At 36.0% G+C, this 25903-nt stretch overlaps 2 protein-coding genes across 3 annotated transcripts; both read left to right on the top strand.

Moving 5' to 3' along the window:
• Positions 1 to 7695, top strand: LOC128210325 (uncharacterized). 2 transcript variants are annotated; one of them, XM_052914598.1, is made up of 4 exons: positions 1 to 123; positions 2270 to 2366; positions 5520 to 5683; positions 6504 to 7695. In XM_052914598.1, exons 1-4 carry the CDS (start codon positions 81 to 83, stop codon positions 6653 to 6655), a joined length of 456 nt encoding a protein of 151 aa, XP_052770558.1. In that variant the 5' UTR covers positions 1 to 80; the 3' UTR covers positions 6656 to 7695. The 2 variants fall into 2 exon arrangements, with proteins under 2 accessions (XP_052770558.1, XP_052770559.1); XM_052914599.1 differs by lacking the exon at positions 5520 to 5683.
• Positions 7696 to 12810: 5115 nt separating this feature from the next.
• On the top strand, positions 12811 to 16233 carry LOC128211876 (uncharacterized). Its single transcript, XM_052916986.1, has 4 exons — positions 12811 to 12969; positions 14840 to 14936; positions 15563 to 15726; positions 15993 to 16233. The coding sequence occupies exons 1-4, from the start codon at positions 12927 to 12929 to the stop codon at positions 16163 to 16165; spliced, it is 477 nt and encodes a 158-aa protein (XP_052772946.1). The 5' UTR covers positions 12811 to 12926; the 3' UTR covers positions 16166 to 16233.
• The last annotated feature ends 9670 nt before the right edge of the window (positions 16234 to 25903 follow it).

Raw genomic sequence — 25903 nt, 5'->3', positions numbered from 1 at the left:
CTGAAGTAGTCAAGCGGAAACAGAGTTATTTTGTAACTTTTAAATTTGAAGTATTACAACTACGTACACATCTGAGTAAAATGGCGGTATTAAAGCATGTTTTCCTTCTCATTCTAAGCACAGGTAAGTTTCTTTTTATTGTCGTTTTAAAGGGGCTATTAATTTTCCTTCTTAAAACATACTAACTATTCGGTGAAATCAATTTCCGATATGATAATGAATACTTTCATTTTGTAATGGATTATGAGTGACTTTACAATTAATCTTTTGATCTTTCGTTGGTGTCTATGGCCATGCCGATTTCATTCAATGTTCATCGTCATCTCGCTGGTAATTTTTGGGCGTTCAAAACAAATACTAAAATTAAAAATGCCGGACTGATTTTCCGAGTCCTAGCTGTTGTATATATCTCAAAGACGGTAAAATTATATAATGTTTGCACATTTTTCATGACGTTTGTTTGTAAATAGGACTGTCATTGGCTTACTCATCGAAAAGTTTGTATTTTGTTAAGTGCTGAGAAAACATTTCTGATTCGTAAACTTGCCAAGTAAACTAATATTGCCACTGTTAAACGTTAACAAGTTTTTTTTGGTTACAAACATGTTTATCGTTTGTCTCTAATTAAATTATGTTTCTTTTCCTTTTCTGTGTTTTCCTGCCTAGGTTTTAAAACTTGAACTTGGCGATAAAACTATAATCAATTTGGTATGTCCTTACTGGGAAGGTAGGTTTTGGGCCATCCAAATCAATAAAATACTTCTTTTCCAAAAACTGAATTTATAAATCTTGATATTTATGGACAGAGATAACATGTATTATAAACACTAGAAGGAAAGTTTGCGAACTGTAGGAATTACTTGGCAATTTTCAAAACGATTGCCAATTAAAACAATAGAAATTTAATTCATATTTTTACATACTACTTATTATAATGACAACGGGCATTGAAACAGTCTATTTTTAAAATATTCAGTTGTATATATCTCAAAGAAGTTAAATTTGTGATAGTGTGCTAGTTGTTTTGTTGACCTTTGTTTGTGTTTTCCTGCATATAGGTTTAAAATTTGTACTTAACGGTAAACATATAATCAATTTGGTATAACCTTAATGGGAAGAAGAACATAGAAGAATGTAATGTTTTAAGCGAATTATTGGATATCATTATAAATTCACATCGAAACACATTCTCTTTGGTAACCATGTTGGGTGTGTTTTCTAAATTCTAAAGAAATATTTGTTTGTTAACATTGATCTTTATCATATTTGAATTCAATATATTATATTTTTTGTATTCTATCAGTTTTAATTCTCATGATTAAGGTATTATTCTCTGAAATAAAAACTGGTTAAACCAATCATTCTTATGGGATTGCACATACGCTCCCAACTTTTACCGCAACGCGAAACATCCGGGTTCTCAAGGGCCAGTGAGCACAACTACCGACGTACATCAACTTGCTATGTTATTTTAACGACGCGCTCAAGTGACTTTTAAATTGAAATTGTTTAAAACGATTTTTTTCCAAATTGATAGACAACACAAAACAGCTGTTATGTTTGACAAATGCAGAATGTATATTTAATTTACTTAATTCATCCTTTGCATAATTATAATAATTACGCAGAAAATGGAAATATAGCTTACTTTACCTACTACAAATAGTGAAAAAAATCTCAGCAAATAACGGGTCTCATTTAAATAATTTTACAATAGCAATACACTTGCGAGGTGAAAGGAATGTCTTTATATACTAGTATATACAGCTGTATCAATCACTGTTATGATACTAGGTAATTGTATTAAAAAATCATAAATTTACATTACCTATTCTAATGCAATAATAGAGACTCATTAGGTACAGTTTGGGGCTGCTCAAAATATATTTGGGGCTGATTTTTATCACCTGTGAATATAATTGTAAACATACAGTTTAATCGCGCTGTCGGTCCTGCAGCCTTTCAACGCTTTCATTCAAACATGGCCTTCTTAAAATTAACACTAAAATATGACCTGGATATTAAACAGGGGTCCCTTTGTCAGTGCTATTAAAATGCGTTCTTTAACGATCAAGGTCTGCCACTTATCCGGGTCATTCTGTCTTTGTAATATGTTCATAACACCGATTCTCTGAATTGGCGTAAACTACATTATTTGATTAGATGGAGACTTAACAATGATGATTCTGTTTTTCAATTCAATATATTTGCTGTAATAGCTTTTCCAAATTACTATTTCTCCAAACCATGTGTTTTTATTTTGTTTCAGTCGGATTAGTCCGGTCTTACGACTATTGTGGCGAGATTCTATCTTGCGCAGAAGGCTACTGCTGTGAAGACAATACACGTTGCTGCGATTCCTTGTGGTAAATCACCTAGAATTCAACTCTCCTTTACTCCTTTTGTAGAACACTCCGATTGGTCAATGGGGAAAACACATTTTCGTGTATCATTTAATAATAACACATTTAGTGTAGCCTTGTCAACAAAGTAATGCTATTATGAAATGATCTTTTTTAGTATCACAATTCTGATGCACTTGTATGATTGGTATCCATTACACTGCATCATTTTTGAATGGATTCTATGTTAAGCTACTTATCTTATTCAATACATAGATATAAGAAGCATTCGGTACGTAATGCAAGTGAATAGTCTGGAGACTGAAATAGTTTTGCTGTAGAAAAAATACTTTTAAAGATTCAGCAATAAACACAAATATGACATCTGGAACACCTGTATTTATTGTACTTAAAACAGTGGTTTACCAAATTAAATCTTACCATATTTTCTTGTTTTAAGTGGGTAACCTTTCAACCGTTCATTAGACTCAATAAATTCTTTTAGAATAATTAATTTTCAGATGTCTTTGGTCGTCTAACAGTACATAAAGGATATTAGGTTTTGCGTTTATTTGGACTATAACAGTTTGATGCTGTCTTGTCCAAGAAAAAGATAATGTCCTCAGTACCAACTTAACTTTTTCATGAACGTTTTTAATTACTGTTGACATATGCTTGAAACAGACACTTTTACAAAAGTGAATGGATTTGAACTAGAAGGCTTAACATAATACTCTTTGGCCATAAACGGATGACCAGCAAAACATGACTCTAGTTACAGCTGACATATGCTTAAATCAGACACTTTTACAAATGTGAATGGATTTAACTAAAATGCTTAACATAATACCGTTTGGCCATAAACGGATGACGAGCCAGACACGACTCTAATTACTCGTGACATATGCTTGAATCAAACACTTTTTAAAGTCTACAAAGGTAGATAGATTTGAACTAGAAGACATATCACAATTCCCTTTAGCTATATCGGATAACAATCCAAAAGTTCTGTAAGCAAGCAAAAGCAACTTTGCCAGATAATCTTTTCATGACTCTGTTTCATTGCTTAAGTCTTTAAGTTTAAAATGGATAAAGTTTGAGTACGTGAAGAATACGCTACGAAGTTGTTGTAGTGTCAATTTGGTGGGTGTAAAGAGGATAAAGTAAATATAATCAATATACTATAAACTTTTTATTTGATCAATTGATCTATTTGCTTTAAATATGGATCCGTTCATAAATTATCATGTATACTTTTTATGATAATCGAGCTCTAATTACATAACACACTGACCGTACAAGCCTCAGTTGCACAGCAAACTGGTAATACGGGCTGAAGTTGCATTACACACTGAAAATAGAAGCTTCTGTTCTATAACACACTGAATATACAAGCTTCATTTAATTAACAAACTGGATGTATGAGTTGAATTGCATTACATATTGAATATACGAAATGAGCTGAATGTCGAGCTGAGCTTCAGTTGCTTTGTTATTTGTTGCTTTGTTGCTTTGTGCATGACATACTGAATGCACGAACTTAAGTTGCCTTGAATCCTGAATGTACGATATCAGTTGCATTACATTCTGAACGTAGAAGCTTCAGCTCCATTACACACGTAATGTACGAGCTTTATTTATGTTACATAATGAAGTTACGAACTTGAGTTGCCTTACATACTGAATGTACAAGCTTCAATTGCATTGCACACTGAATGTACGAGCTTCAATTGCATTACACACTGAATGTACGAGCTTCAATTGCATTGCACACTGAATGTACGAGCTTCAGTTGCATTACACACTGAATGTACGAGTTTCAGTTGCATTACACACTGAATGTACGAGCTTCAATTGCATCACACACTGAATGTACGAGCATCAGTTGCATTACACACTGAATGTACGGGCTTCAATTGCATTACACATTGAATGTACGAGCTTCAATTGCAGTACACACTGAATGTACGAGCTTCTGTTGCATTACACACTGAATGTACGAGCTTCAATTGCAGTACACACTGAATGTACGAGCTTCAGTTGCAGTACACACTGAATGTACGAGCTTCAGTTGCAGTACACACTGAATGTACGAGCTTCAGTTGCATTACACACTAGATGTATAAGCTTCAGTTGCATTACACACTGGATGTATGAGCTTCAGTTGCATTACACACTGGATGTATGAGCTTCAGTTGCATTACACACTGGATGTATGAGCTTCAGTTGCATTACACACTGGATGTACGAGCTTCGGTTGCATTACACACTGGATGTACGAGCTTCAGTTGCAGTACACACAGGATGTATGAGCTTCAGTTGCAGTACACACTGGATGTACGAGCTTCAGTTGCAGTACACACTGGATGTATGAGCTTCAGTTGCAGTACACACTGGATGTATGAGCTTTAGTTGCAGTACACACTGGATGTATGAGCTTCAGTTGCATTACACACTGGATGTATGAGCTTCAGTTGCATTACACAATGCATGTATGAGCTTCAGTTGCAATTCATACTGTACTGATTCATCTACATTGCACACTGGATATACCAGTTTCTGTTACATTACACATTGGATGTACGCGGTTCAGTTGCATTACATTCTGGATGAACAAGATTCATTTGCATTACCTAATATTTTTTTCTGAATGTTCGATCTCCGGTTGCATTACATAATAGATGTTGCATTGTTTTCTGAATGTAAGCTCTATCTTGTTGCATTGACTACTGAACGAACGAGCTTCAGTTGCATTACATACGGAATGTACCAGTTTCACTTGGATTACATTCTGAATGTACGAGATTCAGGTGCATTATTGAATAATTAGGCCTTAATTTCTTTGGATGACAAACCTAATGTTCTGTTTGTAGGCAAAAGCGTACATGTCTGATAATTGGTCCATGACCTTATATGATTGCTTGGAGTATAAATTGAATATAATCTGTGATAAGACATGGCGCATGTGTTTAATTTGGATAAGACACTGAATGAACGTGTATCGGTTGTATTACACATTTGATGTAGGAGCATCAGTTGCGTTACATACGGAATGCTGCTCGTACTTGTAAAACAAAAATGTTATTTAAGTGATCGTTACCGCCACCAATAATTGCTATTTAAAACCCAGAATTGTGTATGATTAAAGGGTTTGTCTACCATCAACCTTTTTTTCAGGGGGACGGGCGGGTTTGTCGGGCTAGGATTTGGGATCTTCGTCTTCGTCTGCTTTATTGCTGCGGTTGCCTACTTTTGCCGGAGGCGCTACTACACAAGGCAGCCAGTATATATTCAGCATCCCTTGCCCGGCGCCAATGTGACCGTGGTCAACACATCAACAGGTTGCTTTAGTAGGCTCTTAAACAACGAAAAGCCGGTTTTATCATGCGTCAGCGCGCTCGACACGCATGCTTAGTCTTTGAAAAGAATGGTTTGGATTTGACAATGATATTTTTTGACTCGGGATAATTATATCTGGTAAATGAGAAATCTGATGTTCGAGTTGTTTAACTATGTAAAGAATAAGTGAATTAGGAATAAATCAAACGAAACAAGCAACACACATGAAACGAGCAAAATGATACAAGAACATTCCTCAAAAAAAGACTGCTTAAGTCAAAAATATAAATATGAACACAAGTTTGTTCCAAAACGCTATGGTTGGGGTGTCAAACGATGCAATATTTTGTACTTAATTTATATGTGGTATAATGGCAAATGTATTTTTAAACCTTAATGTTTGTCTGGAATTTTGCAAAAGTTATCTGGTAAATCAAAAAATTAAATACAAACATGCCATTTACAATATGCATGCAAATCATTGATTATTATGTTGCATAATAAAAATGACTTCAGAAAAAATACGGAAAACATAAATATAGAATAAAAACAATGAAATGACAGTACAAATATGAAATTTAAGAACATGAATATGACATTTATCGCATAATTATAATTTATCGAATATTGCAACATCTTACACTCGTACATAAGTTAATAATTAATAGTTAATTAATATTTAACGTTGCGGTTTACATTGCAGATATGGTCGTACTATGTCATCGTTTTTTTGCTTTGCAGTATGGACGTGCACTGCTGTGAAAACACATATCCCCCATACTATCAAATGATTGTTAACCATGTGTTTCTGTTTCTGTCCAGGTGCACCTGTTCCCCAAGGGATACACCAGGGATACATGCACCAACCCCCGACAGGACAGGCGGAATACATGCACCAACTTCCTACAGCACAGGCGGGATTTGTCAACCCAATGGCGGACCAGACATCATACTCTCCGCCCTTTTCAAAGTAAATCAGGCATGCACGTTGGAGTCTTACGGTTTGACTGGGTGGAACAGCCTGCGATTACCTGTCTTATTTTTTTTAAAGTTTTTGTGTTGTGAATGAATATTGACTGGTAATTTGTTTGTCATTAGGATATTTTGAAATGTTGCTCTGTTTAGATTAATATATAGTAGAATGAAATGTTTTACAAACGTATTGTATTTGAATTAAGTTTGCTTAAATCATTGTCCTGATATTTTATCTTCACAACTCAGGTTTAGCCATTCTGCCCTTCTTAATATTATCGTTTTCCATTTGTTAATCTACGGAATCTATTGTTTATGAATTTCATAGTTCGTCTGCCAAAATAGTTAATCTGATAAAGATCTTTGAGAGAGGATAGTAATTGTGCTTCATTTAACCTTTAACTCATTTTGCAATTCTTCAAATTATGTGAGTGACACGAAGTCAAATTGCCTTTTCTCATTTTGTTTCTATTTCGGAATGTTATTTGCGGCAGATTTGTTGTGCTATGCTTTTCAATACCATGCAAATATACTGTATTGAAATCGCCTCTTACGAATTGTTATTTTATTGCAATTGTTTGTATAGGTTATAAACTTTTATATAACGAAGATTATATTAAGTTTAACTTTGTACGTAACACAGTTCAAAGGTCACAGTAAACATACAGATACATTTTTTTTCAATACAATCAAATCAATACACATCATTCACCCTGAGTCAGGAAAACAACAACAACTGTAACCAAGTATTTATCAAGCATACTAATTAATTATAAAAAAACATGATTGTAATAACCAACCATCACTTCAACATTAAAGACTCATAACAGAAACTAGTGTTTGGATATTTCACACAGTTTATTGGCTTGTCTGCTCACATTAAGTTACATAGACTGATAGGCTTATAGTCTAAACTTGAGAGGTAATTCTAGTGTAAAAACAACATTTATCAACAAAATCCATTTAAAAAATATATTAATGTATTTTTTTATTAATACATGTACTTACAAATTGACAGAAATAAACTTTCGAAAAATTTTCATGTTGTTTTATGCCTTTTTATATATAATAGAGTTTTTTTTTATATTTTTTATTATATTTTCAACACTTACTTTGAAATATATATAGTTATGCTCATTGAAAGGGGCGTAGCATGGCTGAATATCATTTGCTACGGGGTCCAGAGGCATGTTCCCTCGTGAGTTATTTCATCATTATAGATAATACATGTTGCGTTTCGGCGTATTCTCGGTACCCTTCTAGTCATCAAAATTAAGTAAACACTAAATAAAATACATTATGTTTTTCTCTTGCTATTTTTACCTTCCTAACTTTCCTCCAGGCCATGGGAGCGTTTCAATAAAGAATTTATGTCGTAACTTTAATAATAATAATTTCGTACAAACGTCACAAATAGTGGTGCGGTCAGACCACTCGTATGTAAAAGTTGTCGTTCTAGGGGCTTCGAGCATGCTCCCCCGGAGAAATATTTAATTTGCAGATGCGAGTAGTAGCGTTTTCGGATGTTTATCAAAATCAGCATATCTTATTTTAGAAAAATATTAAAATGCTTAAGACCTTATGAGTAGCTAGTGATGTAATAATCTAAAAGTGAAAACACCCAAGAAGATTTATTCTTAATTTTGCGTTTCCTAAAAGTAACATTACATTACTAACAGTACTGACATTTAATGTCCCTCCCGGACGGCGATTATTATTTTAGTCCATTTAAACAAATCAAACTACAAGAAATAAGGTAATTGCACATAGTAAGGATAGAAATCATAAGGACTATATAAGTTTAAACCATTTCACAAGGTAAAGTCTAGAAAGCATTTTCACTTTACAAATATTATTATTGTATGGTGTTAGTTCAAAACTTAGTCAATCGTAACATAATGAAAATAGTGGTATAAATCTTAGATAAAATATCTCACTACATTAAATGTAATGAACGTGCATTGAAAGCCTCGTATAAATACGAGCGTATTTACTTAACATTCATATTTCAGATTTATTTTCTGACGACAACAACTGTACAAGTAAACATACAAGGTCGTTATCTATTGTAACGCTTTATATATTTCCCTCTAATTTGTTGGTAAAACTGTAAAAACGAGATGAAATAGAATTCATCGTCAATAACATTTGCAGTACAAATCTGGCATACACGGAAATTATGGAAGGGATTATCCGCCAGTTAATTCATGCTGCTTTATGACATTTCTCATTTTAAATTGCAAGTGCATCCGTCTAAATGGCAGGTGCCTTCGTGCAATTGATTCGTGCCTATTTGTTATTGACAAACGCATTTGTCTATGTTTACAACTTTATGTTGCCTTCACTTTATTGCTTAGTGTTTACGTCTAAACGAAAAATGACCTGTGTCAAGACGTTCTTACATCTAAATAACTTAATAACTAAATTGTGTACAAAACTACAACTTTACTATAAATACTAAATAACTAATAACTAGTACACAGTAGTCAATTAAAAGTAAAAACTTGACATCTGTCATTTATTGTTTAGACGTAGACACTAAGCAATAAAATGAAGGAAACTTAAAGTTGTACACACAGACACATGCGGTAGTCCATTACAAACACGAACGAAGCAATTGCATGAAGGCACTTACGATTTAAACGAATGCACTAGCAATTTAAAAAGAGAAATGTCATAAAGCAGCATGCATTAACTGGCGGATAATCCCTCCCACAGGAAATGTCTCATTCTATTTCGAACATACCTTTGTGTATTGACTCTTCGACAATGAGAAGACACGTGTAGCTTTGTTAGGGCAACTCTAAGGTGTCTGGAAATAATATTCTCTAAGTACGTTTCAATATCTAGTAAACTTTGACATGTACATATACCGTCAGTACACCATCGTCATTCATTCCTCGTACCATTTTTGCACAAAATCATCAATTACTCTTTGTAAAACAATGGAATAAAAACATCAGCATCGACATTGGGAACATTTCCACAAACTCCTAAAAATTAGATTAAAAGATTATTTTGTTCATTAGTTAAATGGTTATCGATATCATAGCCTTTAATATAATGTTGTCTGCTTGATACAACTTCAACCAAATCTTAATTATTTTAATGTATCTCTCTTCACAAACATTTGAAACAACTTTGGACAGAGGTTAATGAAGTGCTAATGAATTGCGTTTTGGCCTAATTACGCAAATAAAATCATATAAAACGCGACTATTTTAATTTCGATGAGTTACAAAACGCAATATACGTAAACATAGAATACGCAAATTGTTTTACAATGAACGCGCAAATGAATAAAAATAAATACATGTATATATTTTTGTTTTCATTTTGGCCTCGTCCGGGAATCTAGATACGATCGGCTTTAGAAAGAATCTGAGTTCACGGATTTGAACAGATATATTTCGCGGAAATTAACCCGCAAAACTCGGTTAATCCCAGGAAAAACAGGGATCATATTAAAGATGCAATACAATGCTCGTTAGGCGTAATATATCAAACCAATATGTTGAAATGAAATTTTAGTACTTCATTTTATCCGATTTTATTTTGTTGACTGTTATTAATTCATTATAGTATGGTTTCTATGTTTAAAATACCCTTAAATCGGCTCTTTCTTGACATGTTTTACTAAGATTGCTATGAATTGAATGGAACGGATTGTGTTTGAAGATTTCTTAGTTTGTCTCAGTAATTTCAACACTAAGTCTTAAGCGTGTTGCATATGCATATTTATAAAACAAAATAATATAAATCTGTTCATTTGTGTTTATGAGTGACATTATAGGTTCAGGGCAATATTAAGATACATCAATACAAACATACATAGGTTAAAAATAGTACTAGTATAAGGTTAAATCGATCCAAAGGAATGTTGTGCGAAGATCCTGTCATTGTAGAAAAATATCTTTAACATATACTTTATTTACATGTCCAATGCAATTTGTTGGATACATTTCTTAGCGGGCATAGCCTTGTACTAAATTAAATAAAACTCAGTCATGTTTGAAGTGTAGCGTAGATTTAACTATCGACTATTGTGCGTGTCCCTGTAAATCCTCAGATTTTTCTCCTTACATTACGATAATCTTTACTATGTATAGGTAAGTGTTTTTTTATGTATGTTATGTATTACAACTACGTAGACATTTAAGTAAAATAGCGGTATTGAAAAAGGTTTTCATACACATTCTAAGCATAGGTAAGTTCCTTTTTTCATGATTTTATTTTGAACACGCGGCATGGTTTACAGTATCTATTGTATGATGAAAATACATTGACATACTGCTGAGAGTTGCCAGCAGTATCGACGGCTTGGCGTATTTCACACTTAACATCACTCATGTTAGAAAAGTATTTAAATGCGTAAGACCGTTGAGAGTAGATTGTACTATCAAAGTGAGCACACTCATGAAGAATGGTTTTGTTTTAAGTACTCAGGTTGCCGATTCGGCGCTGTTTCATGGTAATGTGCAGCCTATGTTTTGAATCATCTCAGCGCTCAAATGGTTTAGGCAAGTAGTCCATTTGTGTGCTATTCACTGGGAGACTTCCATTTGAGTAATTCACATAAATACTTTTCTAGTCATCATATGTGATTTCAGAACATTACAAATTACATATTATAAATGATTCATGTAACCATGTCGTCCATTCTATTTAAGATGCATTACTTTACATGCAGCATAGTATCCATGGTAAAAATGTACGTCACGCGCACCAGCTGACACGGTTTCATGCATTTTATCGAGATTGTGCCCCCTAAAATACATCAAATTATCGATTTTATTGACTATGACTGAAGAAATATAATTCCGTCCGCAGGGAACCATATCTGGAAAAAATGACGGAATATAATTCCGTCCGCAGGGAAACATATCTTGAAAAAATGTGCTATTGTTTTTGCTAAAACTATGTCGGTAAATGTTTTTAAATACAAAATACCTGATTTGTTGAAGTCTTTCTAGTATGCGTGGAACCGTTCAAGTAGGTGTACGCAACGTACTGCCATTGAATATATTTGAATGGCCCGTTGGTATGAACAGATACTGATGTAAACGAAAGTCAAAATGTAACATTAATTTCACTTTCCAGCAGTACTTTCAGTACTTTGTTTGATTAAAGTGCTTTTACAGTTTGACCCTTGCTGCGCTCCTAGCTATTTGCCTAACATATGGTTTTCTGGCCATAATTTTCTCTTCACAATTTCCCTGAACATATAAACTGCTAAAACGGCACAAGAAGACCACACGTCATGTCATGGGTTTACGTGTGCTATCGATACGCTCAAGTGATATCGGTAGTGAATATGTTAAAAGAAAACAACTTTTTTGTTCCATTACAACATGCTCTAAATTTTACAAAATTACACATACATAATTATGCCTTACGTTCGATACAAAAGGTTGGTATCTAAAGTTTGCATATTGTTCAAATAACCTAAATTCTCATTTCAATATGTAATTTAGAATTTATGTTTGTCAAAAATGTAGTGCAGCTATTTTAAGAGGTATGAGGGTACTTAGATTTGTTCAAATTTGTATGCTAAAGATATATCATAGCTCTATTTTCATTTGCGTTCTGTCAATAACGGAAACATACAAGGTGAAAAGTCAGTGTACGTTGATCATAAGATTAACTTAAGTTGCGTACTGAATACAGCCCAAGGGACCGTATTTAAAATCTTAACATCTATTAATCAAGTGTGAGTCTATGAACTTCATACTAGTTTAAGTTCCCAGTAGATTTGTGTCCCAGTGATCGTGTATTTCACTGACCGTTCAAATGTTGTTATTCCATCATTTATTGGTCAAGCTATTTTGATGCGTGTGTGGCCTGTTCGTAGTGTTTGTATTTGTTTGTGTGGTATTTATACATTTGTGGATATAGTTCAATATCGTTTGGTCCATTGCCTGGTGCCTCAAACAGGTTTTATTTTTAAATGTTCGACTATTGTTCGTGTTTCTGTAAACCCTCAGATTTTGCTCCTTATATTTCGATCAACCTTTTAAGATTTTTGGTCGTTGTTTATCATTTTAATTTAAGTTCTTACACATAAATTAAACCAAACAAATTAATTTAAAGATTGTATTACGAAATGCATCAGCAGTTATTTAGTGGTTGCAGTGGTTAAATGTATTAGGACGAGGAATCCTTTTTATATTCTGTATTGGCCCAGCTGAATAACTCAAGTAGTCGAGCGGAAACAACGTTATTTTGTAACTTTAAAGCTTATATGTATTACAACTACGTAGATATTTGAGTAAAATGGCGGAAATGAAAAAGGTTTTCTTACTTATTCTTAGCATAGGTAAGTTTATTATTATTATTATTATTATTATTATTATGATTATTATTATATATTCTTCTTCTACCTTATGGTCTTATGTTAAACAGGTACTAGCTTAATTGATGTTTCGAGTTTTCTATATGATCATATTTAAACTGCATTTCGTTGTTGCAGTTCGTTGATATGTGTATATTGTAATGTAAAGTTGCCTGTAATTGGAGATTTCCTATTTCAAAGCATAATTACTATTCACTCATTTAAGTCCCCGCATGTATATAAATACTTTTTTATGTCTGACTTTTCAATTAATCTGTTCATCATTCATCTTTACGTAAGGCCATGTCAATTTGTTTCAATGTTCGGAGTCATCTGGCTGTTTGTTTTTTGGCCATCCAAACCAATCAAATTTTCTCTTACTGCATTTATAAAGCTAATATTTTCATAAAAATATAACAAGTAATAAACAATCTATAAGAAATGTTGAAATGTTTCCTACTTATAAGTATAAAGCTGTATTTGAACGAATGGCATTGTCGGATTGATTTTCTGAGCATAAAAATCTCCTAGAGATTAGTTCTATGATAGTGTGCTAGTTCTTTTCTTGACCATTTTTTGTGTATTGCTGCCTGTGGGTTTGAACATTTGTACGATACGATAAACATATAAAAACACTTTAATGGACGAACCGGGGAGAAGAAAATAGACGCATACAATGGCACTAAGCTCATTTTTGGAGTATAAATTTGGGGTTTATTGCTGAATTCTGAAGATATGTGTTTGTTAACATTGCTCTTTATCATATTTGAAATCAATATATTATATTTTTGTAATATATCAGTTTTTATGCTCATGATTAAGGTATTATTCTCTGAAATAAAAACTGGTTAAACCAATCATTCTTATGGGATTGCACATACACTCCCAACTTTTACCGCAAGGCGAAACATCCGGGTTCTCTAAGACCAGTGAGCACAACTACTATCGTACATTAACTTGCTTTGGTATTAAAACGACGCGCTCAAGTGACTTTTAAACTGAAATTGTTACGAACGATTTTTTTTTTCAAACTTGATAAACAACAAAAAACAGCAGTTATGTTTGACAAATACAGAATGTAATTTTAATTAAATTAATTCATCCTTTGCAAAATAATAAAAAAAAATACGCAGAAATGGAAATATGGCTTACTTAACCTACTACGAATAGTAAAAAAGTTATCAGCCAATAACGGGTTTCATTAAATTATTTAACACTAGCAATACACCACTTGTGAGATGAAAGCAATGTCTTTATGTCCTAGTACATATAGCTTTATCAGTTACTGTTATGATACTAGGATACTAGGTAATTGTATCGTAAATCATAATTTTTTATTACCTATTCTTATCAAATGACAGGCACTGAATGGTTACAGTTTGGGGCCGCTCGAAATATATTTTTGGGTTCGATTTCTATCGCCTGTGAATAAACTGTAAAAAATAGTTAAATCGCGCTGTTGGGTCTGTACCCTTTCAACGCTTTAAATGCTTTCATTTTGTCCTCCTTGTTATGATGTAATTATAAATGCAGATTGTTTCTGATTTGAGAGTTTTTGATAACCTCCCTTTGACTTTTTCCCCCAAACGATATAATTTGAACTGGATGTTAATCAGAGGTCCCTTTTGACAGTGCTATTAAAATGCGTTCTTTAACGATTAAGGTCTGCCACTTATCCGGGTCATTCTGTCTTTGTAATATGTTTATAACACCAATTCTCTGAATTGGCGTAAACTACATTATTTGGTTAGATGAAGACTTAACAATGATGCTTCTGTTTTTTAATTCAATATATTTTTGTTGCAATAGCTTTTACAAATTACTATTTCTCCAAGCCATGTGTTTTTTGTTTCAGTCGGCTTAGTCCGGTCTTACGACTATTGTGGCGAGAGTCTATCTTGCGCAGAAGGCTACTGCTGTGAAGACAATACACGTTGCTGCGATTCCTTGTGGTAAATCACCTAGAATTCAACTCTCCTTTACTCCTTTTGTAGAACACTCCGATTGGAAAATGAGGAAGAAACACATGTTCGTGTATCATTAAACATTTACACTTTTGTGTATACTTGTCAACAACTTAATGCTTTAATAGAAAATATCATTTGTTACGTTATATCTCAGTTCTGATGCACTTATATAATTGGTATGCATTAAACTGTATCCTTTTTGAATGGATTCTATGTTAAGCTACATTTCTTATTTAATACTGTTTGATACATAAATATTTCTGTTTAATTACACACTGAATATGCGAGCTTGAGTTGCATTACACACTTGATGTACGAATTTCATTTTTATTTTACACTAAATATGCAAGTTTCAGTTGCAATTCACATGGATGTACGCGTTTATGTTACATTACACAATGAATATGCGAGTTTCAGTTGCAATTCACACTGGATGTACGAGTTTATGTTACATTGCACGCTAAATATGCGAGTTAATGTTGCAATTCACACTGGATGTACGAGTTTATGTTGCATTACACACTGAACAGAGGGGCTTCAATTGCATAACACAATAAACCATGAGTATACGAGCTTCAGTTGCATTTCATACCATCAATTTTTGTTTTCAGGGGCACGGGCGGGTTTGTTGGGCTAGGATTTGGGATCGTCATCTTCGTCTGCATTATAGCTGTGTTTGCTTACTTTTGCCGGAGGCGCTACTACACAAGGCAGCCAGTATACATTCAGCATCCCTTGCCCGGCGCCAATGTGACCGTGGTCAACACATCAACAGGTTGGTTGAGGGGCTCTTTAACAACAAAAGCCGGTTTTATCATTCGTCAGTGCAATCACCACGCATGCTACGGTTTTGAAAAGAATGGTTAGGATTGGACAATCATATCGTTTTTCTCGGGATCATTATATCTGACAACTGGAAAAACCTGGTGTTCGAGTGTTTTTACTATGTAATGAATCAACAGGAATAAATCACTTCTGTGTAAACGCATATCCACATAACATCAAATGATTGTTAACCATGTGTTTCTGTCTCTTGTCCAGGGGCACCTGTACAAACGGGATACATGCCGCATCCCCCGACAGGACAGGCGGGATACATGCCGCCAGCCCCGACTGGACAGGTGGGATACATGCCCCCAGCCCCGACTGGACAGGCGGGATTTGTGAACCCAATGGCGGAACAGACATCGTGCCCTCCGCCCTATTGGAAGTAGAGCATGCATGTACTTAAAGACTGGTTGAAATGAGCCTGTGATTTCGTGCATAAAATGTTCTAAAGTTATCTTGTTGTGAATGGAAATTGCCTCGCAATTTGTTTGTCGTTATGCTACTTTGCAATGTACGTGTGAATATATAGTGAAAGCAAAAGATCTACAAGTGTCATGCATTTGACTAAAGCTTCTTTATATTATTGTCCTGATATTTTATCTACACAAATCTTGTTTTTGCCATTCTGCCCTGGTACTTTATCTTCACAACTAAAGTTTTGCCACGGAAGCCATTGTTTATAAATTTTATATTTCTTCTGCCAAAATTGCTCAACTGATAAAGTTTTTTTTAAAGAGGATAGAAAATGTGCTTCATGAAGCCTTTTTACTTCTTTTCCATTTCTTCGAAATTTTGTGTAACACGAAATACAAAATAACTGTTCTAAGAATTTTTGTTTTATGCTGTTCACCATGCAAGCATACTGTATTAAAATCGCCTATTAATTATTATTTCATCACTATTGTTTGTATAGGTATATGTACTTTTATATAGCCAAGACTGTAAGTTTAACTTTGTATGGAACACAATTCAGAGTTCACAATACACATGCTTGTACATCTTGGTTCTTTCAATACAATCAAAGCAATACACAGCAATCATTATTAGTCCGTAGGTAAATAAAATACAACTGCTAACAACTTACCAAGTATATATACGGTTTATAATAAATTTATCATAAATAGAATAGAATTTGTTATAAAAAATATTATATTATTATTATAATTAGAAACCAATCGAATCACTTTAGGATTTTGTTCCGCACGGAGTTCTTCGCATGCGCGCAACCTGGACGGCCAGGACCAATTCTATCGTATCTAGGGTTCACTGTGAAGTGGAGGCAAACTAGGTTTTACCTCGCACCGGTTTTTAGGGTGTGAGCTGGACCATTTACAGGTAAAACTATGCAATTTGGTGCTCTGATATCCGCTCCTGCGCAAAACCGGTAGAGCAAGGACCGGTCCCGTTCGTGTCGAGGATCGAGTGTGATGTGTATATTAACTTAGTTTTTATCATCCGAATTGTGTGCTGGATTTTCAGATTACACCGTAGACGTGACAATGCCTATATTAGACGGATTTTTGCGCTTTTGGGCAACCGGGAGGGGCCTCACCGGTGATGTTAGTTTATTGGATCAAGGACCAAGTGTACGCAAATTTGGTTTGACCTTGCATGTCATTAGTTGCTCTGTCTGCCTACTATTCTGGCGACCGATAGTGATTTTGGTATTTACAAATTGCGCATTTGCAGACTTGGGTGGGTTCACTAAGGTTCGAGTGTCGAAAGTATGCAATCTTAGTTTGAACTCGCAACTAATTAGGTTAACGTTTTTGAAATTTAATTGCTTGACCCTATTTAAGTGCATGCAGGGATTTTGGAGCCCAGCATTTTACGCATGCACGCACCTGGAAAGGCAATGACAAGTTCCCTTCGTGTCAAAGGCCAAGTGCCAAGTGTACCAAACTTTGGTTTCACTTCGCACCTTTTTTCTCGATTATTTAAGTGCAGTTTTTAGATTAAATAGGAAACTCACCAGTTTCTATAGTATATGTTTTGTGTGCAGATTTCTGCGCATTTGTGCACCCGAGAGGGCACGGACTGGTTCCGTTCTTGTCAAAGGTTAAGTACCAAGTCTTCCCACCTTAAGTTAAACCTTATTTTTGCTTGGTTATCGTATTACACCGGAGACTCGCCTATGCCTGACGCACAGGTCGAATTCTAAGACTTCGATTTTTTAGTTGCAAGTTTTTCAGAGTACTTTTGTTTATGTGAGTCTTGTCCCACCAATTGCGTAATGGATTGACGCCATCACGACTTTATTTGTGTTTAAATACCATAAGTGACAGAAGAGATAGAAGAGACAGCGATTCGCAGTAAAATCCAGACAAAAGACGTTAAGAAACAGAGTGAGAAAAAAGGAACCGGATGCAATACCCAAGGTCTTTGCGAATATACCTCTTAGTTCTTAAACGTGCTCGTTGTAAAGCATCGATACACGGGAAACAACATTGCTGGGTTGAACCAGTACTGAGTACACATATATTTCATGACTACCCTTTAAATGCAGAGCGCTGGGCAAGGTAGCTTCTTATACCATATTTAACGTCTTTCGGTTTGATGCGGCCGGGGTTTGAAACCCCTACCTTCCGCGACCCAAGCAAACGCTCTTCCTCCGAGCTATCGGTGAGGGTTTCAGAGTACACCAGGCAAATAAGCCTATATATTAACACGCAATTTTGCGCAGATTGTTTTTTTTTCTCTTTTGGCACCAGCAAGGGCCCGTTCCGTTTTCGTTCATGTAAAGATTTAATACCAATTGTCCCAATCTTAGTTTGACATCGCACTAAAAATGAAGCTTTCTGTGTATTCAGGTGATGTACCTGTTCACATATTTTTGTAGGTTGCACCAACCGGTTCTTTTCGTGCTAAGGGTCAGATTTCAAGGGTACGCTATCTTTGCATGACATCGCACCTAATTATTTCCAATGCATCGGCACAAACAGGGAATTGATACACAGAAAGACTGTATAGAAACGCACTCGGAAGAGACCGGACAGGTCCTGTTTGTGTCACGGGGTACGTTTAAGGTTTTTCAAACCTTGGTTTGAACTCGCAGCTGATTAGATGTACCGTTTTCATGACAGAAGCCTATATAGGTACATATAGGGATTCTGATGGGGAAGATTTAGTGCGTGTGAGATCAAACCGGTTCCGTTCTCGTCATGGGATGAGTTTCCGGTGTAACAAAGATTCCTCAAAAATTGCTATTTATTAGTTCAGCGTTTTCAGGGCAGGCGCTGTGCTCCATCAAGGTACATACAGGGACTCCGATTTGCAGATTTCTGCGAATGCGTGCATCCGAGGTGTTCGGATCTTTTTCTTCTTGTCATGCGATGAGTCTAAGGGGAACCGAGCCTTGAGTTGAACTCACACCTTACTAGGTACGCCGTTGTCAGGACACGCGATGGACCCAATATTGTCAAAACAGGGACTTTAGTGAGCAGATGTCTGCACTTGCACACACTCGGGAGACAATTGATCGGTTCCTTAAGTGTCAAGAAATGGATTCAGGTGTACTTTACCTTGATTTGAATACGCGTCAAACTAGGTGCGACGTTTTTAGAACACGTCATGTGCGACACATTCGTAAATAGAGGGATTTTGGTGCACATTTATTTTCGGTCCGGTACCATTCATGTCACTGGATGAGTCTCAAGTGTACTCAACGTGTGTTTGTACTCGCCGGTTATAAGGTGCTCGACCCCTTAAATGTAAAAATAGGGATTTTGGCAGATTTCTGTGCTTGTTTGAACCAGGGTGTGCCAGGACCGGTCTCGTGCGTGTCGTGGGAGGTGTCTCGGATATTCCAAAACTTTATTTGAACTAGCATCAAATAGTGTTACCTGATTAAGAGTACTTGCGGGACCCTACACACGCAATAAACAGGGACTTTGGTGTCCAGATGACAGCGCATGCACGTGTGTTTCAAGTGTACCCAACATAGCTTTGAGCTCGCAGCAAATGAGGAGCACCGTTTTCAGCGCGCTTGCCTGACCTAGATAGGTACATACAGGGATTTCGTTGCGCAGATTTATTTTGCGCATGTGGCCACTCAGGACCGGTGTATCAAATCATGGTGTAACTTCCATGTTATTTCATGGCGCGCTTGGCGCTATGGCTGCGCGTTCTTGCATAACTCGCAGAAAATTATGTGCACCGTTTTCAGGACGTCTTTTCTGATGCCTTGATTGTGTGCTCAAAGATGATGTGGTGATATTATGAGGACCCCAATGCGATTTTCAGCATCAGATTTAGTATTGATTGCAAAAACTAAATATTCCAGAAAGGAGTGTCCTTAACGAAGCGGGGCATCTCAAATAAGCACTAACGGCAAGATTTCATTCACTCATATGGCGACGGATAGGAACTATTTAATGGATATATTGCGACCTGCATTGAACTTCTGCTCTTCTAACTCACTTTCTCATGGGGACATCATGTCTTTTGCTCAAATGGAATGTTGCTGTCATTTCTATATTCTAACAGCTTATAATATGGAATAGGAAAAGCGAGACTCAATGTCTTCCTGCGGAAAACATCTTTGGTGATAAATCCAACAATCACAGCCGTAAAAAGTACATTAATAAAACGCTTTATTATCAAAATTTGTCATGAACACACCAAAAATTATCAAGAATAACAATAAAAGTTGTTTTGCATAAAACAATTAAAAAAAAAATGTTCAGGAATATTAAATATTTACTTAAAATAAAACAGCAGCTAACTTATCTAGAAAACATGACAGTTAATTTTAAATTGACAGCCCGGTCGTAGTATTTTAAGTGTTCTATCCCTATTAAGATGTAGAGTTATCTCATTCTCTTTTATGGTTCGAGTAGCATATAGGTGATTCGCTCCATAATGAATGACCTTTATCGCCTTTCGAGTTACGTCCCCGGCCGAGAAAATACCTTGGTGCGTTATCCAGTAGTAATTGTATTGAACAATTGACCCCACCTCTAAATCAGACCATGTGTGTACTTCGAAGATCTGGAATTCCTTGTAGGCTTTAACAGCCTTCAGAAGATGTACGATATTTTCTAAAGCACTATCGCTTTCACCGTTAACGATAGCTACAAGCGCTGGGCTCTGCAGGACCTTTGACCAGAAGACGAAATCAGTTTATGTGTTACCCCATCTGTTAAATCGCTGCTCTCCTACTTTCGACCCAGCCCTTCTGACAACTTTATCTGCTAGATACGTTATGTAACCTTCAAAGCTCTTCCGGAAGACATTGTCCTTACTCAGAGACATTGAAATTATCTCCTCTTTGATTGTTCGTGTGTCCAAAAGACCTTCAAATGCGTAGTGTATCACTCTAACCACGCCAAAATCAGTGGCCTTTGAATCGCCCGGCACAATTTCAGTGACAATTGCGTCATGTTTTAAGCCCCAATAAATGAAAGTGATTGCATCTTCGGGTGGTATTTTATCTATTTCTTAAATCATTTGATCTCGATCATTTTTTTCACGACTTTTTCGTGAAATGAACCGATCTGTACATTGAAAAGTTATTATTTCTTTCACAAATACGCGCCCTTGCTCTCTTGATCACTTCTTCATTTCAAAATCTACACATGGGGTGGAACTTGTATATTTATATGTCCTCGTATCAAAGATCAAATTGAAAGGTTTCTTCAATTATGCGGCGCGGCTGTTCAGCCCCGTAGTGAGCTTGGAAGACAATCGCAAACAGGCATAACCTCTGTGCTTACCGCCTTGTGCCAAAACCCATCCCATTTAAATTCAACGAGCTGTCCCATTTTTACATCATCTCGTACTTTAGCACACTGTTTGCCCATTTCTTTTGAAGAATGTTTCCGTCTTTGTGGTGATCAATATTGACTTGTTGTATGCTTGAAATCGTTTTCATAGGATCTATGGACCACAAGATCTTCAGTTTGACTTGTATAGCCTCAGTATCCATTTCGATGTCTCCAACTACCTTTACCCAATGACAGAAATGGCAGGAACGGTTTGATAGCAGATTAAACTTTGTTTCGCCTATTCTTTGCCGGGCTCGTTGCACAACGTGTTCTGGAGGGTGCGTTTTGTAGTCACTGTAATTGTCCGCAACTAGTCGATCTTTACTTGAATCGATTAATATCTCATCTTTGGTGATTTTAGGATGCCAAAACTATTTTGGAAAAGAGTAATGAATTACCTTCAATTTTCCTCGTTCGTCGCTTATGTGTCCATTACTACCGAATAAACTATAACTTCAGGGGAAATGTTTTTGTGGTCTAACGAAACGACATGTCCGATCGATACCTCTCTATGTGAACGAACTTGGTGCTTGGACCCTTGGATTGATGAAAGGAATAGTTTCGCATCTTTAGTATTAGTGTGTGAAACATATTGTAAATATTCCACAGACAACCATGACTCTTGCTACAATGCCCGTTGTTGCTCCTGCGGCAATGAAAGCACTCATAATGGCCAGACCTCCCACTTGAAGGCTGCATTAGGATATGTCCATATAACTATTCGTTGTCGACGGCAACAAGATGCACAAATCTTTCAGGCATCCCTATCTTTACCTAGCTGTTGGTGGCGATATACTGTGTAAATGAGAACAATCATAGCGACACTTGTCAGAACTCACCAAGACGTCCAGACAAGAGCCGTCTTTGATGCCATAGACATATCGAAAGAAAGGAATATCAGTTTGCAAACGGTCCTCAGAGCCTTCCCATCGACGGTTACGACTCCGGATGCAATATCACGTATCATCACTTTTGCACTGTTGATCTGGAAACTTTTCTAATTGCCGACTGAATACCAGCTGCAAAATGTTCACAGTTCCAATTCAAAAGTGAGTACATTATATCCCGTTTTTCCGTGACTTTGCCCTTTGCTCTTTTAACGATTATTTAGGCTCATATGGCGTTTTGTTATAACACACGAGATAAATCACTTCATATCGAAGATTCAGTAACTCAGTGGTTTCAACGGTTTTCAGTTTTTCGCTAAATGGCGTGCTGGAGGAATGGATAAGGGTAGCAGCTGAACGTTTTTCACAATTGCATGGTGTGTATAGGGTTATATTTCCCTATCCCCAATGTTGAACATAAAGTTTTGACCTCCGATGGTGATGTGATTTCCTTACCCAATCTGTTTAAAGTGGGTTACCCGTTTTCTGGTGGTACAAAACACACAGGCGATCCCCTCTCTGTCTTTGCGATCTAACTCAATGCGATTGCGAGGCCCATTATGTAACTTGCTGAATACCATTGTCAGGCTCTTGTGTCGATATATTCATGTGGAGTTGGTTACTCGTTTTTCGGTGGTACAAAATACGCAGTACGGTTTTCTTGATGTCATTGTACACTGAAATCGAAACAAGAAAATTTCAGAGGCTTTTTTAGTCTTTCGATTTTAATGTTAAACCTTCTGAGTTCCAACTTCAAGAATTCGCATGAGTTTTGATTTTATTATTAGATTTATATTAAAATATTCTGAACATAAAAGTAGTTAAAGGTTTATCAGTCAAAATTGATGTTTCTTATACATGTGTATGTACTGATTTTGAATAAGAGTGTCACTTTAAGCCATAGTTTAATATGTTTTTCAAAAGTAATAGTTAATAACATAAATTAAAATATTAATGATTAAGACTTGGCCGAGTGAATGATGAAATTTTAACTAAATATCAATGTGAAGACCAGTGGTCTTTAACATCCTTGTTTTGAACAAATCTACATCCAATTTTGTAAAAATGTATCTTTGGATTTTGTATTGGCCGAAATGTTAAATGATTGGTCAATAATTATTCAAAAATTACTTAATAGCCTTAATTTATCCTATCCAAGTTTATACAAATAGCAGCTAGAATATTAACGATTTTAAGCATTGAACATTTTACTTTCCTGAATTTGACTCGAGACGTTCGTGAACAGCGATACTGCATATTTGAAATTGAAAAAAATAAAATATTGAATGAAGTTCGCGTTTTACTTCTAGTTGGAAAGTATTGTAAATATAACATTAAATTCAAATGGGAAGCGTTTATTAAATGTATCAAACCAACGAAAACAAATCCGTGCAATAGAACGTGGATTTTACATTTTCTGACATTCAGAAAGTAGTTTTCTCTTAATATTTTTCTGAGCATGTAGACTGTTCAACCTTTACACAAAGGAATACTATCCACAATATCGTGGATAAGGTAGGCTATCGTTTCTCTCAAGTGATAGGGATTAAAATGTGTAAGGCAACACACATTTTTGTACAATTACTTTGTGTTTTTTTTTACAAAATTACAAGTAAATATTCCTTACTTTGATACAATAAGTTGGCTTTTGTTATGTACACATATAAGGTTTTACCCCAAATTATTCTATTCTCATTTCAGTATGTACTTAAGAATTTATTTTTTGTCAAACCATAATACAGTTATTTTAGGTAAAAGGGTTCTTAGATGTGTCAACATCTGTTTGCTAAAAGCATTATAAAGCAATACCCTATTTGTTTGCGTTTTATTAATAATGGGTCCATATAGGGAATAAAGTCAGTGATATATGATCATAAAATTTAGTAAGTGTGAGGTTACATCTATAAAAACTAGTTTCAGCCACACGCAGACTCGTGTTCCAGTGATCTCGCGGTAATCCAATCATTTATCAGTAAAGCTAGTTCAATGCGCGTATGGTCTTGAAGAAACAGAGTGAAATACTAGAGATCCGGGTGCGATACCCTAGCAATTGCGACATCTTGGTTTTATAACGTGCACGGTCTAAACCACTCATACAGGGGATACAACTTTCCTGGGTTGAACCAATACTGAGTACGCCATTTTCCTGAATAGTATCCTTTTAATGCTGACCGCTAGACAAGGGGGCTAATGGTACAATATTTAACCTATTTCGGTTTGACGCGGCCAGTGATTGATATTTTGAAATTTAAGCCCGCTCTTGGTTCCAAATCGAACGTCAGTGCGCACAAAACTGGAACAAAATTTTATCGACGCACTTTTCGAAATGACGTTACGAGCGCATGCAAATTGAGTCTTTTTTTAAAGGAAAAAGACTTCATATTCCTAAATATGGCACATAATAAAAAAAAAAGATTGTTTGTTCCAGTTTAAGATAGCAATAGCATTCCCCTCATGAACACCAAGAGTGAATATATTACACGTGGCTACACCCCTCGTGAACACGAAGAGTGAATATATCACACGTTGCTACACCCCTCGTGAACACCAAGAACGAATATATCACACGTGACTACACCCCTCGTGAATACCAAGAGTGAATATATCACACGTGACTACATCCCTCGTGAACACCAAGAGTGAATATATCACACCCGGCTACACCCCTCGTGAACACCAAGAGTGAATTTATCACACGTGGCTACACCCCTCGTGAACACCAAGAGTGAATATATCACACGTGGCTACACCCCTCGTGAACACCAAGAGCGAATATATTATACCTGACTACACCCCTCGTGAACACCAAGAATGAATATATCACACGTGGCTACATCCATTGTGAACACCAACAGTGAATATATTACACGTGGCGACACCCCTCGTGAACACCAAGAGTGAATATATCACACCTGACTACACCCCTCGTGAACACCAAGAGTGAATATATCACACGTGGCTACACCCCTCGTGAACACCAAGAGCGAATATATTATACCTGACTACACCCCTCGTGAACACCAAGAATGAATATATCACACGTGGCTACATCCATTGTGAACACCAACAGTGAATATATTACACGTGGCGACACCCCTCGTGAACACCAAGAGTGAATATATCACACATGGCTACACCCCTCATGAACACCAAGAGTATATATATCACACATGGCTACACCCCTCGTGAATACCAAGAGTGAATATATCATACCTGACTACACCCCTCGTGAACACCAAGAGTGAATATATCACACCTGACTACACCCCTCGTGAACACCAAGAGTGAATATATCACACCTGACTACACCCCTCGTGAATACCAAGAGTGAATATATCACATCTGACTACACCCTTCGTGAACACCAAGAGTGAATATATCACAATAGGCTACACCCCTCGTGAACACCAAGAGTGAATATCACACCTGACTACACCCCTCGTGAACACCAAGAGTGAATATATCGCGCTTG

The sequence above is a fragment of the Mya arenaria genome, chromosome 12 (assembly GCF_026914265.1).
Source record: "Mya arenaria isolate MELC-2E11 chromosome 12, ASM2691426v1".
Classification (NCBI taxonomy): Eukaryota; Metazoa; Mollusca; class Bivalvia; order Myida; family Myidae; genus Mya; species Mya arenaria.
The sequence above is the reverse complement of the archived record's forward strand: the minus strand, read 5'-3'. Positions and strand labels throughout refer to the sequence as shown.

Bases quoted from the DNA above. Each gene is read 5' to 3' on its own strand.
- LOC128210325 (XM_052914598.1), top strand. From the start codon at position 81: ATGGCGGTATTAAAGCATGTTTTCCTTCTCATTCTAAGCACAG. The intron at 124-2,269 runs GTAAGTTTCTTT...ATTTTGTTTCAG, and splicing joins CCTTCTCATTCTAAGCACAG to TCGGATTAGTCCGGTCTTAC. The intron at 2,367-5,519 runs GTAAATCACCTA...CCTTTTTTTCAG, and splicing joins CGTTGCTGCGATTCCTTGTG to GGGGACGGGCGGGTTTGTCG.
- LOC128211876 (XM_052916986.1), top strand. From the start codon at position 12,927: ATGGCGGAAATGAAAAAGGTTTTCTTACTTATTCTTAGCATAG. The intron at 12,970-14,839 runs GTAAGTTTATTA...TTTTTGTTTCAG, and splicing joins CTTACTTATTCTTAGCATAG to TCGGCTTAGTCCGGTCTTAC. The intron at 15,727-15,992 runs GTTGGTTGAGGG...TCTCTTGTCCAG, and splicing joins CGTGGTCAACACATCAACAG to GGGCACCTGTACAAACGGGA.